At 35.4% G+C, this 13,193-nt stretch overlaps 1 protein-coding gene and 1 long non-coding RNA gene across 2 annotated transcripts; both read right to left on the minus strand.

Moving 5' to 3' along the window:
* Positions 1-325: 325 nt before the first annotated feature.
* On the minus strand, positions 326-5,790 carry LOC122308406. Its single transcript, XR_006242041.1, has 2 exons — positions 3,191-5,790; positions 326-3,106 (listed from the first exon to the last, which is right to left on the minus strand). It is a non-coding gene; the product is annotated as an uncharacterized LOC122308406 (long non-coding RNA).
* Positions 5,791-11,043: 5,253 nt separating this feature from the next.
* Positions 11,044-12,912, minus strand: LOC122307955 (60S ribosomal protein L11-like). The gene is made up of 3 exons (XM_043121089.1): positions 12,663-12,912; positions 12,474-12,516; positions 11,044-11,596 (listed from the first exon to the last, which is right to left on the minus strand). Exons 1-3 carry the CDS (start codon positions 12,741-12,743, stop codon positions 11,397-11,399), a joined length of 324 nt encoding a protein of 107 aa, XP_042977023.1. The 5' UTR covers positions 12,744-12,912; the 3' UTR covers positions 11,044-11,396.
* Between the last annotated feature and the right edge of the window lie 281 nt (positions 12,913-13,193).

Genomic DNA, 13,193 nt, shown 5'->3' on the forward strand with positions numbered 1-13,193 from the left:
TTTATAAATATATCAGTAACGTGACATCCATATTTATTTATTTTTCTAAATTATTGTTAGTAGGATTTTCTTTAGAAACATAATATTGAAAATGTAATTTTATTATTGAGGCCATATAAAGAGATGTGTTTCATATCTATTAATATACTTTAAGGTCACCTTAACTTGTTATACCAAATTACCAATGAGACTTATGGTAAAGCCTATTTGTAATGTGTTTAACACAACAATGATAGATTCTTCATACATGATGAATGAATTATTTGTGCATGAGTTATGGGTTTTTAAGACTCATATATAAATTTTATTCTAAATTAATTAGATATGATATTTTAACTTTTTTATTTTTTTATTTTGAGAATAAAACTTGGACATTCATGCATAGAAATAGTAGTCAAATACATAATTCATCATCATGGTGACAATTACATGCAACTAATAAGCAACAACTCGCAATGAACACCCGCTACATCCACTTCAAGTCTATTGCGGAGAAAGTCTGAAGGATCATTCCACCACTGCAAAGTATCATCCACAAATTGAGCTTGACAAGCTAGAGTGTGTGCAACCTCATTTCCATGTCTTCCAACATGCAAAACCTCAAAAGAAGGGAAATTAGATAGCATATTCTTCACCTCATGGATTAAAATACTACACCGATTCAGATCCTCCCCCCTTGAGCATATTGCCTCGATCACAACAAGTGAGTTCCCTTCTAAAATCAAGTAAGATATACCCAAGTGAGAAATTAATTGCAAGCCCCGTAGAGCAGCAAGTGCTTATATACCTTCCACCCCATAAATACCCAACTCCCTCCTCGACAATGCCATAACCATACAACCCTTGTCATCCCGCAGTACAGTACCCACCCCACTAATATTTAAAGAATTAAAAATAGCTTCGTCTACATTTAGCTTAAAAGACCCACATGGTGGAGGAAGCCAACACAATGTGGAAAGCTTGTTATGACCATTGACATGCTTTCGAATTAACTAGTAGTTCTCAACATAATTAAAACAATTTCCAACCACAACACACACTCAAGGTTTGTCTATCGAAATAACTTCAGATTTTGAAATTTCCACACACCTCAAGCAGTTAACAAGAAGCGGATCAAAATAAGATGATCATTAAGCCTCATAATTGCTTTGACAAAATTATCAAACCTAGAATATCCATGTATCAATCTCAAATCTCTTCCAAAAGACATTTCCCACACTCTAAGAAAGTAAGGACACTTACATAAAATGTTGAAAACATCTTCACAATCACCATGACAAAATTCACATTTGGAAGAAACCAGAATATCCCGTTGGAATAAAAGCTTCTTTGTAGGCAAACTACCCTTACAAGCCCTCCAAATAATTTTTTTTTATCTTAGGTAGAAGCTGTAAATTCCACAAAACCTTCCAAAAAGAAGAGAAAGACAAATCTTGATTACTAGAACCACTCTCCAAAGCAATTTTCAAGTTAAGAGCAAGATAGTATGCTGAATTTGTAGTGAAAATGCCAATTTCAGTGCCACTCCACACTAATTTATCATCACCCCAATGTACTAATAAAAGAGTTTTGAGAATAGTATTAGCCTCAAAAGGAAGGAATACCTATTTTACCAAGCCAATATTCCACCCACTAGGAGAAGAAGCATCCAATAAATCAGCTACACAAGCATCCTCAACAAGGGTATTACAACAAGTAATAACCTTCCTTGAATTTGAATCAGCAAGCTAATTATCTGTCCAAATCTTGATTTTATCACCCCTACCAATACGCCATAAACTTCCAGCTTTGATCATAGACTTTGCTTCATATATGCTACGCCATACATAAGATGGCTTGAAGCCAAGCATCGAAGATAAAAAAATCAGAGTTGGGAAAATATTTTGCTTTAAACACTAATGCAAAAAGAGACCCTTGAGATTGAAGTAAGCGCCACCCTTGCTTAGCCAATAATGCTACATTAAACGTTTCCAAATCCTGAGAACCCAAACCACCATTGAATTTGGACTGACACATGTTACTCCATTTCAACCAATGAATCCTTCTTTCTTGACCCCTTTGCCCCCACCAAAACCGTGCAAACATCCCCTCGAGATCCTTACAAAAACCCTTTGGAAGTTTGAAACAACTCATTGTATAAGTGGGTATTGTCTGGACTATAGCTTTAATCAACACCTCTCGACCATCTTGTGACAATAACTTTTCTTTCCACCCTTGCAACTTTGCCCAAAATTTGTTTTTTAATTTTTTAAAGGTCTGGAAACATGATTTTCCAACCAAAGAAGGCAAACCAAGATGTTTAGCATGGTGCTGAATATCCTGAACACCCCACACACCTTGAATAGCAGTTTGAATGGTTGGCTCTGTGTTACAACTAAAAAGAAGTTATGTTTTCCCCATATTTAGCTGTTGTCTTGATGCCACACCATAACTACATACCAAATTTTTTATATACTAATTTTCTGAAATAGAAGCTTGGCAGAAAATAATACTATCGTCTGCAAAGAATAGGTGACTAACCCGGGAAGCATTATGACACACACTAATACCCCTCAAGTGGTGTTGCTCTTCAGCTTGCTTCAGTAACAAAGATAGAGCCTCAGCACATAAAAAATAGGGAGAGAGAGGGCACCCTTGACGTAACCCAGTTGGGCTTAATAGGCTGAGTGGTGAATCCATTCACAAGTACTTTGTATGAAATTGGAGCAATACACATCATTATTAAGTGAATGAATTGAGAATGAAACCCCATACACAACATTATTTTTTCCAGAAAAAACTCATTCAACCCGATCATAAGCTTTACTCATGTCCAATTTAATAGACCTACAACCCTTCTTCCCACATTTCCTCCTTCTAATAGCATCCACAGTTTCAAAATCCATAATAACATTATCAGTAATCAGCCTTCCATGGAAAAAAGTTGATTGGTTTTTAGAAATAACACCTGGTAGAACTAATTTCAGCCTATTAGATAATACATTTGCAATAACTTTATAGACCACATTACATAAGCTAATGGGTCGATAGTCCTTTAGATACTCAGGCTATTTGGTCTTCGTAATCAACACAATATGTGTAAGATTTCAATCAAGAAGCATTACACCTGAAACCAACACTTGTAAAATAGAGTTAATAAGAGTATCCCCCACCAAATGCCAATACTTTTGAAAAAATAAAAGAGGCATACCATATGGGCCTGGAGCTTTCAATGGTTCCATCTGAAACAAAGCTGCCTTTATCTCAACTGCTGTGAACACACGCATCAGATCACCATTCATAGACTCAGAAATGCACGGTTAGACAAGCTGAAAAACTGCATCAAAATTAGAAGGACTAGTTGTACAAAACAAAGTTGAAAAATAGTCATGTAACAGTGGAAGCATTTTAGATCCTTCATGCATAACACCCTTTTCATTCCTTAGCCTGGAAATAAAATTGCGTCTCTGTCTTTGAGAAGCCTTAAAATAGAAGAACTTAGTATTTTGATCCCTATCAGCCAACCATTGCACATGGGACCTTTGCTTCCACATTAATTCTTCCTTCTCCAAAAGATAATTAATATCATGTTTAGCACAACTTATTTCATGCAATGGGTAAGAGGGATAAGATACATCCTATAACTATTCCAATTCCTTTCTTTTTATAGCCAGTTTATGTCTAACATTGCCAAAAAATTGCTTACTCCATATTGTCAAATTACTATGGCACTACTTTATTTTATCAATAAATGAGGCATTAAAGTTTAAAGACCAAGCACTTGCAATAGATTCCTCACAACTCCTTTCTCCCATCCACATGGATTCAAACTTAAACAAGCAAGATTTCTTGGAGACAGTTTGCACTAAAGCATCCGTGCTCAAAATCAAGCAATTATGATGTGAAACTGGGGTAATAAGATTGGAAACTCTACAATAGGGGTATAATTCAAGCCAATCCACATTACTACCAAATCTATATAACCTTTCATGAACAAGAGTAGACCCCTCCTTCAAATTACTCCATATAAACAAAGGCCTTACAGCAGGTAGACTACGTAATTGACAGTAATCCAAAGCATCCCGAAAACCCCTCATCTGACTAGCAAGCCTCTCTTGACCACCCAATTTCTCAGAAATTCCCAAAATCTCATTAAAATCCCCACAACATAACCATGACCCATTAAATTGATCTTTCAATAAACGTAACAAGGCCTAAGTATTCCTTCTAAGATTCATCTCCGGATGCCCATTAATTGCAGACAAATGCCAAGAAACTCCAGCGATTGGGTCCGAAACAAACACATCAAAATGAAATTGAGAATAAGAATGTAAAACAAGATTTACCTCCCAATGCCAAAAGAGGCATAGTCCACCACTCCGCCCAATGCTACCCACCGTTAAGAAACAAGAAAATCCCAATTGAAACTTTAGGACCTCTATACGAGAATAACCAGAACATGTCTCCATAACGAAGACAATATCAGGATCTTCTCTCTGAACTAGGTCTCGGAGGGTTTGAACTCCCTGAGAGTTCCCAAGCCCCTGGGAGTTCTAGTTCATGATTTTCATGGTTGTCGGCGGGCTGAATCTCAGCCTCCGTCATGTGATATGGACATCCACTAGAGAAACATCTCCAACAGATTTTTACTTCTTCAAGTGAAGCAATGTACCTGAATCTCCTAAGACCTTCGCATTCAACTGTCGCTTTGAAGGAGTTAGCAGAGGTCGAGACAGCCGTACACGACGGGAACGATCTGCCCTTGAGATGCTCTATTTTTCCTTATGAGAAGAAGAAGATGCTAGTTTTGAGTGGGTCTACGACATTGGCAATGAAATCTGTTGAGTTAAATTAGAATTGGGCTCGAAGCCCATGCTAGGCCCATCAGTTTTCCCAACAGTTAGATTATTAACCACCCCCTTAGCAGTTTTACACAAAAGATTATTGTTTACAACTGTCAACGGTTGTGATGGAGAAACAAGAACTACCATCAGATCTGTCGCTGGCAAAAAGATTTGATCAGCACCAACAGAAGAAGAATGTCTGAGGCCTCCTTCAGTAGACAAGTTCATATGATCATTTCATGCTCTCACAGAAGCACTCCCCCACCTGCAACCATGAGCCATAAGGAAACTTAGATTCTCCAGCATCACCTTTAGAATTGATCCATTGCAGGCAATCACGCTCGCCATGTCCCAGTAACCCACAATAATAGTAGAATTGTGGCAGCCATTCAAATTTAAGACGGACCCAAACATAATCTGAATCTCCCACCGGAACTAGTTTATCAAGCAGCAAAGGTTTACGGATATCCATAGATATGTGTACACGAACAAATTCCCCCAAGCTAGGCCTTGACTCAATGAGATCAACATCAAGAATATCACCTTAGTTTCTGAAATTTTCCGAACTGCCCGTGCATTCATCACATCCAATGGTAAATCATAAATGCGCATCCAGAAAGAAGCAAATAACATAGGTACTTTAGTTATCTGTAAATTCCCATCATAATCAGTGCATATGACCAGACTATTTCCAAAACTCCAGGGTTCGTTTGATAGTATCCGCTCTTTTTCACCTTGTGTAGAGCAAGCTACCAAAAATAAGTTTTCCCCCATGTCATAAATCGTAAAGGATGCCATAAATTCTTCATCATCCTTTTGAACGCCTCCTTATTATAAAACTTCACAGTCAAAAGCTTAAACATGAAGCATTTCGTAGTATCAAAAGCGAATAGGAGATTCCTCTGTTTCAGATAATCAAAGAGGTCGCCAATGCTCCGTAAGATCATCCATCATCACAGAATATCACAAGTTCACAAACAGAATACCAATAAGAATGAAAAAGAAAAAGAAAAAAAAAAAAAACCCACACCAAAAGGTAGAGAGTAAAAAGGCCTTGCACTTACGACAAGAGAGAGACTCTCATCATCACAAGAGATGATTACTAGCTTTTTATGAAATTTTCGATTTCACTGTGTAGGAAGGAATTCCATGGTCTAATTAGATTTTAGAATAAAATTAATTGTGTGCATCAACCTTGCATAATAAATGTAGTGATTATAACCACTGGGAACATAGTTGTTGATCCTACTAAAGGAGAGGAATTGGATTACTAGATGGAACCAACTATGACATGTGGCATAGGAAAATCTAATATCTATTTAATAAGCATGAGTTTAGAAAGGAAAATGCTAGTCCTCCTACTAGGACTTTTTTTTTTTAATTTTTTTAACTTAATGATTATGGAAGTATTTTTTAATGATGTTGTGATTTTTTTAAATATTTAAAAGTGTTAAAAATATGCATGATAAAAAATATATAGATGAAATATACTAGAGAGCCCCTCGCAGGAGCTTTCAGGGGTCGTTGTAGAGCCATTATTTTAGAAAATCTATCCCACCTTATGATACAACCTGAGGAAATGAATACTTTCTAACATCGTCGTGATATGGAAGTCTATTATGCTTGGACAAAGAAATATTTATGTGTGTGCTTTAACATTCTTATTTGGGAGTTTGAGAACTGCCCAACTATCGAAGATATGTGGAATTAGTTGAAAATTGCCTATGGGGGGACATCAACTACTAGGCTTCCTCTTACTTCAAGGTTTGAACAGTATGTTATGGATCCTAAACATACCATGATTGAGCATTTCAGGTTAATGCTTGCCTTGATTCATAATCTAAAGGATGATGGAAATAATCTCACTAATGAATAGCAAGTTGTCGTTGTGATACGATCTGTGTCTAAGTCAACACGAGAACAAATGAATCTCATTTTGATACAATGAGAATATTAAAACTTTTACTGATATATCTCACCACTTGAAGGTAGAAATGAAGCGCGTAAATGAGCACCGTAGTACTCTTCTTATTGCCCAAGCTAGGAAACGCAAGACATTTAAGCCTAAACACAAGCAACATGGAAAACCTACCAGAACAGCAAATAATCTTGGGCCAAGGGATGACAAGGTGGTAAAGTACCATAAAGGCAAGCCTATTGGCAAGGACAAATCCAAATGGAAGTGTTATAACTGTGGAAAATGGACACTTTGCTCTTGAGTGCACCAAGGCAAAAAATGTATCCACTAGACATGACTCTCTTATTAGTTATGTTTGTTCACTCAATCAAAGAATGGATTGTAGACACAAGAGCATCCAAATATGTAGCTTAAGATTGAATTAGATTCGTAGTTATAGAAGAATATCAGCTAGCAAAAAGTACATTATATTAGGTAACAAAATTCGGAAGGAAGTGCTTAGAGTTGACATCTACCAACTCAAACTACGTCTAGGGTACTTGATACTTCTTCATGATGTGTTTTATACATTTGGTATTCTATTTTCAGTTATTTCTATGTTGGAGCTTTGTTTTTACTTTTTACTTTGATGGTCGTTATTTGGACTTTTAGTTAGATAAGGCATTCTATGAAAATGGTTTTCTTATGAATGATTTCTTTATATTGGGTCTAGAATATTCCTCATTTTCTTTTATAATTTCAAATGATGATGATGATGTTTTTAATTCATTGAAATGAAAAGCTAGACAAGGCTACATAGGGAAAGATAAAATTGGCTAGACTAACTAGAGAACGTTGATTGGGTTTTCTTGCTAATGTAAGCCTACTTGTGTATAAGCATTGTTTAACTAGGAAAGTCTTTCATCTCTTACAAAATTAATACCTGAACTTCAAGAAACTTATAATATAGTACCTCACTAATTTTACCATATGAAAAATTAATAGCATAATTGACACGTATCTGTCTTTAATTGGCACATGGTATCTATACACCATGTGTCAATACCTAGTTGACAAGCGTGGATATCGATACCACGTATTAACCATTAAGGAATTAACACATGACTTGCTATTAATTTTCTAGTGGTAAAATTAACAGTATTGAGTTGTAAATTTCTTAAAACTAAAGTATTAACTTTGTAAAAATTAAAAATTGAAGCCAAAAATTACAAAAAGGTGAAAATCCAAGTATTACTTCTGTTATTTACCCTATTATTTTTTCCTTAGTGTGTGTGGTTTTAAAGTTGCATTGGACAAACCAATTTGCCCATTAGAGTAACTTGGGATAAGGAAGCATATTGATTTCAAACCACAATGTCAATCACTCATTTTATAGTACCACCTTAATCATCCCAAAGTATCACTCATTTGTAATTAGACCGAATTAGTAAGGTTCACTTAAATCCAAACTTGAAATATAATTTGAAAATACAAGAAGAGTTTTAGTTTTGCGCTATTAACTTAATCACTCTCCTCTTTGGGTTCTCTCGAGTAGAGGTCTCGTCCCTATAGGAAATTTATTTGCAGTTTATCTACAAAACTTGGTATTACAAAATGGAGGAGAATTTAGAAGAATTATATAAGTGATTATCCCTCATGAAACAAGAACAAGAGGAAAATGAAATGGAGTCCCATAAACTAGAAGATGCCATCATCCGTGGAGGCAAATGCTTGATTATACAATTGTTGACGACTCACCGTTATAATAGAGATGCTTTTAAATTGATGTTGAAGAAGATTTGGAGAGCTATCAAGAACGTCAGAATCAGAGATTTGAACTCTATGCTAACACTCATAGATATCGAAGAAATTAGAGACAGGAATCGAGTTATTCGCAAAGGACCATGGAATTTTGACAAACACTTCGTGTTGATTAAGGCGGTCAAAGGGAACCAACCTATTCATCTAATACGAATTACAGAGGCCCTGTTCTAGATACGTTTACATGATTTCCCACTCGCTGCAAGGAATGAATACATTGGAAACTTGATTGGGAGCAAAATCGGGAGGGTGGAAGAAGTAGATATTGAAAAAGGAGAAATGGCATAGGGGAAATTCATGAGAGTGCGGGTCAAGGTTGATATCACAAAACCCTTACTTACAGGGAAAAAGATAAACTTTGGTATAGAGGAACCCATTTGGGTTCGTTTATGTTATGAGCATCTTCCAAATTTCTATTATTGTTGTGGAAGATTAGCCCATGGTCATAGGGAGTGTAAGCTATGGACAGTGGATGAGAGCAGGTAGTCATGGAGGAAGAGGATGAGAATGACGGGATCAAAAACGTGAAACCGGAAATTCAACTCTGGTCGACGCTCTGGCGATTGGGACAAGGAAAGCAATAATCTCAGAGGAAGAAACAGAAAATCCCGTTAATCAATCCTAATCAACGGAAGATTTGGGTGCAATAGAAAAGAAAAACTCCAAAAATGACAGGATTTCCCCTAACAAGCAGGTAGAAACAACGGAAGCATAAATTCAGTTGAAAATAAAGGATCTTGAAGAATCGGGGGTGCCTAATTTCAAATCTCAAAATGGATGGAATCCTAAAATCATGTAGAAGATAGAGGAAGAAGAAGATATTCGTGAGATTATCGCGAAGAAGGAACAAAAGACAGGCTTGACTAGGGTTGGTTATCCAGGTTTCGGGCTGGATATCCAGATATATCTGGCACGGCACTCAGATTTTAAATTTGAGTCGAGTTTCGGTCTACGTATAGGCGAGTTATGACCCAATCTGAAATTCAGATGTATCTAAATTTTAAAAACCCGGAATCCGGGTTCCTCATTTTTTTTTCTTTTTTAACAAAGACTATTATTAAATCATTTTTAAGAAAAAATAATCTTGGGATTTTTTATTTTTTTTAAAACGAAGACTATTATTAAATTGTTTTTAAGAAAAAGATAATCCTGAAAAGCATAAATTTGGAAGCCTACATTCTATTACAAATTTTTCCTCAAAAAAGATTGAAAAATATATTTTTTATATATAAAACAACTAACCATTTTTTAAAATAAATGCATCTAAAAAATGATATTCAATATATATCATATAAAATTCATGCAACACATAATGCAACTCCCTAATACATATTACCTTATTTGATATTTTATACATTACATTACAAAACACAAAATGATTTTTGTAAACTCACTCATAAAACAATTACAGAAGTATCATCATTTTACAAAAATATCCTCATTTTTACAACATGAATTTGAAAAAGGTTATAATAAGGATTGTATGTTATTATTACTCAATATACATTGCAACATCAAATTGCCAAGGATTTTGGAATTTGCACCTCAAACTGCTTAAGTCTATTTCACCCCCAAACTACTAAAAATTGGCAATGAACAACTTCCGTTAAGATTTTTTTTTATTTTTTATTTATAAGCTTGCGTTAAGATTCAAACAGCAAGGTTGTGCCATGTCACCTATTTTTCATCAATCTTAAAGGTTAGATTGGATGATGGTGCTGCTCGTCAATCTTAAGCAATTGGATGCTGTTTTTTTTTTTTTTTGATAGTTTGGAGTTGTTACTTTGTGGGTGCAAGGCGTACTTCTCCAAAATAATGAAACAAGCAAGGCAATCGAAACGTATGACACCATATACAGCATAAACAACATACTTGCATACATGGATAAGCAATGTGATGATCCAAGGGAGTTTACAAGATCTTTTTATATTGATTTCGGTTTATTGATGGGTATCTTTTATGTACACATCTTGTATACTTGGATTTTTACCTCTGGCACTTTTTAATCAAATTGTTATTACTTATCATAAAGTTTAAAAAACACATAACAGATAAACTTCTGTGAAGGGAAAGAATAAACCATACGCTACATCAATATAGAACTGATTAGATATTTGACCATCCATCCCATACCAAATCCAACCCAAAACTAATTCATGTCCTATCTAATCCTGTTTGAAGCAATAATCATCCTGACAGTGTAAATCATGAGGTTGGATGCCATATTCTCTGCCATGTCATTTTGTTCTTGACAACACTTCACATACAACACCACCTTAAATGTCATAGGCAGTCACAAAGCAAGATAGGTGATAGGGCTAGAGATCCACTTAGGCACCATTAATTTAATTACATAAATTGTGGAGAACAATGATGCATTGAAAGAACTTTTTGGCAAGTATGATGCATCGAAAAAACCACAAGGAATTGCAAAATCTGTGCTTGAGCTTAATTGAAAATTATAGACTCCTCTAAGAGCAGAGACTCAAAAGGAAAATTGTCTGCAATATGATAAATAAATTTTCTGATATTGCTGTTCTTTAAGACCACAGACAACAATCAATGGACAAGCTTTTATTTTTTACTTGTCAAGCTTTCTCACTATGTACTTGGGCTTTGCCTATTTATGAATACAATTTCTTGATTACCGATATTTAAAAAAAAAAAAAAATTCTTTTCAAGCTTTTAATCAACAGCAAAATATTTAGAGAGGACCATTATGTAGTAACCAATCAAGTTAGTGTAAGCAATTTCCAAATCACAAAAGTTCACCCCAAGTTGATAACAAACTAATAAAGAGAAGCCCGGCCTATTAAAGAAAAAGGACATATCTCTAGTTTCAAGGGCATATTAGCTTACTTGATTCCCAGGTCAATGTGTTCCTGAATACCAAAGCCAAAACACCCAGTATCACTGAAGTTCCTCCTCAGCAACTCATATTCCTTCACCTTCAAACCGCTCTCCAAAAGCTGCATTGCCTTGTCACCCCTAACAGTGACATAGCATGCAATTTTTTCATTACGTCTGATACCAAAGGAACGCACAGTGTACCTTGCTGCCAATTGGTGTTTAGGAGGCAGCGAGAATAAATTTTCAGAACAGAATCAAGAAAAGATATCATAACCCACATAATTGGTTGCAGACTGCAGTAAAGTAGGAAAATGAAAAGTCATCACTTCTTAAGTGTTATTATACATAACATTTTGAAGTTCTCTTGAACAAAAATATATCAATTCTCAAGTCCCACTATGTAATATTTAGAAGAAGAAGAAGAGGTTCAATACTCAACATCTTTCTCGTTCAAACAAAAACTTTAATACTCAAAATCTAGAAACTGTTTTTGTTGCAAGAAAAGGGTGACAGAATGCGCTATTTTTCCAAGTCTTTAACATCAAATTTTTTTGGCAAGTTGTTTGGCATTGAAAAAGTTAAAGCAGTAGTTATTCTTTAGCAATATTTTCAACCAGAGTTTTATCTAGCTTAGGAAATATCAAATAGTAGTTATTCAAAAAACAACCATCACTACGATTCCAGATAAAATCAACAAAGAGAAAAAAAAAAATGATAAAATCAAAACTCAGAACTATATAATTTACCGTTTCGAGCTTCCAAAATTGGAAAGCCCAAATCGACTAAGACAAAGTTAGTCCCATTAAGCACCATTTACTTTATCCGTAATTTAACATTATTGGAACATAACTAAAACTCTAATCAAAACACTACAACAGATTTTTTCCCGTTTACAGCCCTTCATAAGAAACAAAAAAATACAACCACATTTGATTTTGGAGAGACCTGAAATAACAATAATACTAAAAATTTTCATCCAAATCAAAGTATACAAATTTGAACCGTCTATAAGATAATCATAAGAACGTAATTTTACACATACCAAACAACGACAAACCCATCCCCCACCAAAAAATAATTACCCTTGGAGAAAACTGGATTTTGGCCACTGAGCTGCTCCAACACCTACATATGAACCAAACATGAGATCCCAAACAAAATAAACTAAAATTTATATATACAAGAATAGTGGTGGGCAGCATGGGAATTACAAGGGACCGCGAACGAGGATACAGACGAAGATATGCAAAAATAAAAGACAAGAAAAATACCTTGGCGGCCCTGGTGAGACTGTCACCGCTCTCACCGATGGAGATGTTGAGAACAAGCTTCTGTACCTTGATTTCCCTCATTGGATTACTAAGTTTCTTCTCTGAAGCCTGCTTTCATTTTTCATTTTTCATAGGAAACAAAAACAAAAAACAGAGTTAGAAATCAGACAGAATATTGGAAACAGCTAGGTAGAGGGAGGGAGGAGACCATTTGAGTATGTCGGAGGTGTGTCGAGGATAGAGCGGGGAAGGTCTGTAATGAGCCCAAACACTGTAACAGACTGCTTCGAGAGAGTCACTCTCCAGAAATTAGGGTTAGAGGAAGAAGAAGAATAAGGGGGAAGGAGAAGGAAACTCAGAGTTGATCAAATTCTCGTTGAAGACCTTTCCCTCCAACTTCAACTGTATTTATAGTGAATGAAGACATACGAACGACGCAGAAACTAATTCAACACTTAAAAGAAGTAAACGATAGCGTTTGACTTAATGAAAATGAAAACATAAAAGGAAACATAAAATGACAATGTTCCA

Source organism: Carya illinoinensis, chromosome 4, assembly GCF_018687715.1.
Source record: "Carya illinoinensis cultivar Pawnee chromosome 4, C.illinoinensisPawnee_v1, whole genome shotgun sequence".
In the NCBI taxonomy this organism is placed as follows: domain Eukaryota; kingdom Viridiplantae; phylum Streptophyta; class Magnoliopsida; order Fagales; family Juglandaceae; genus Carya; species Carya illinoinensis.

Excerpts from the sequence above, each read along its gene's own strand:
- LOC122307955 (XM_043121089.1), bottom strand. The coding sequence starts at position 12,743 with ATGAGGGAAATCAAGGTACAGAAGCTTGTTCTCAACATCTCCATCGGT. Across the intron at positions 12,517-12,662 it reads GTCTCACCAGGGCCGCCAAG|GTGTTGGAGCAGCTCAGTGG; the intron begins GTATTTTTCTTG and ends GTTCATATGTAG. Across the intron at positions 11,597-12,473 it reads AAATCCAGTTTTCTCCAAGG|CAAGGTACACTGTGCGTTCC; the intron begins GTAATTATTTTT and ends ACCAATTGGCAG.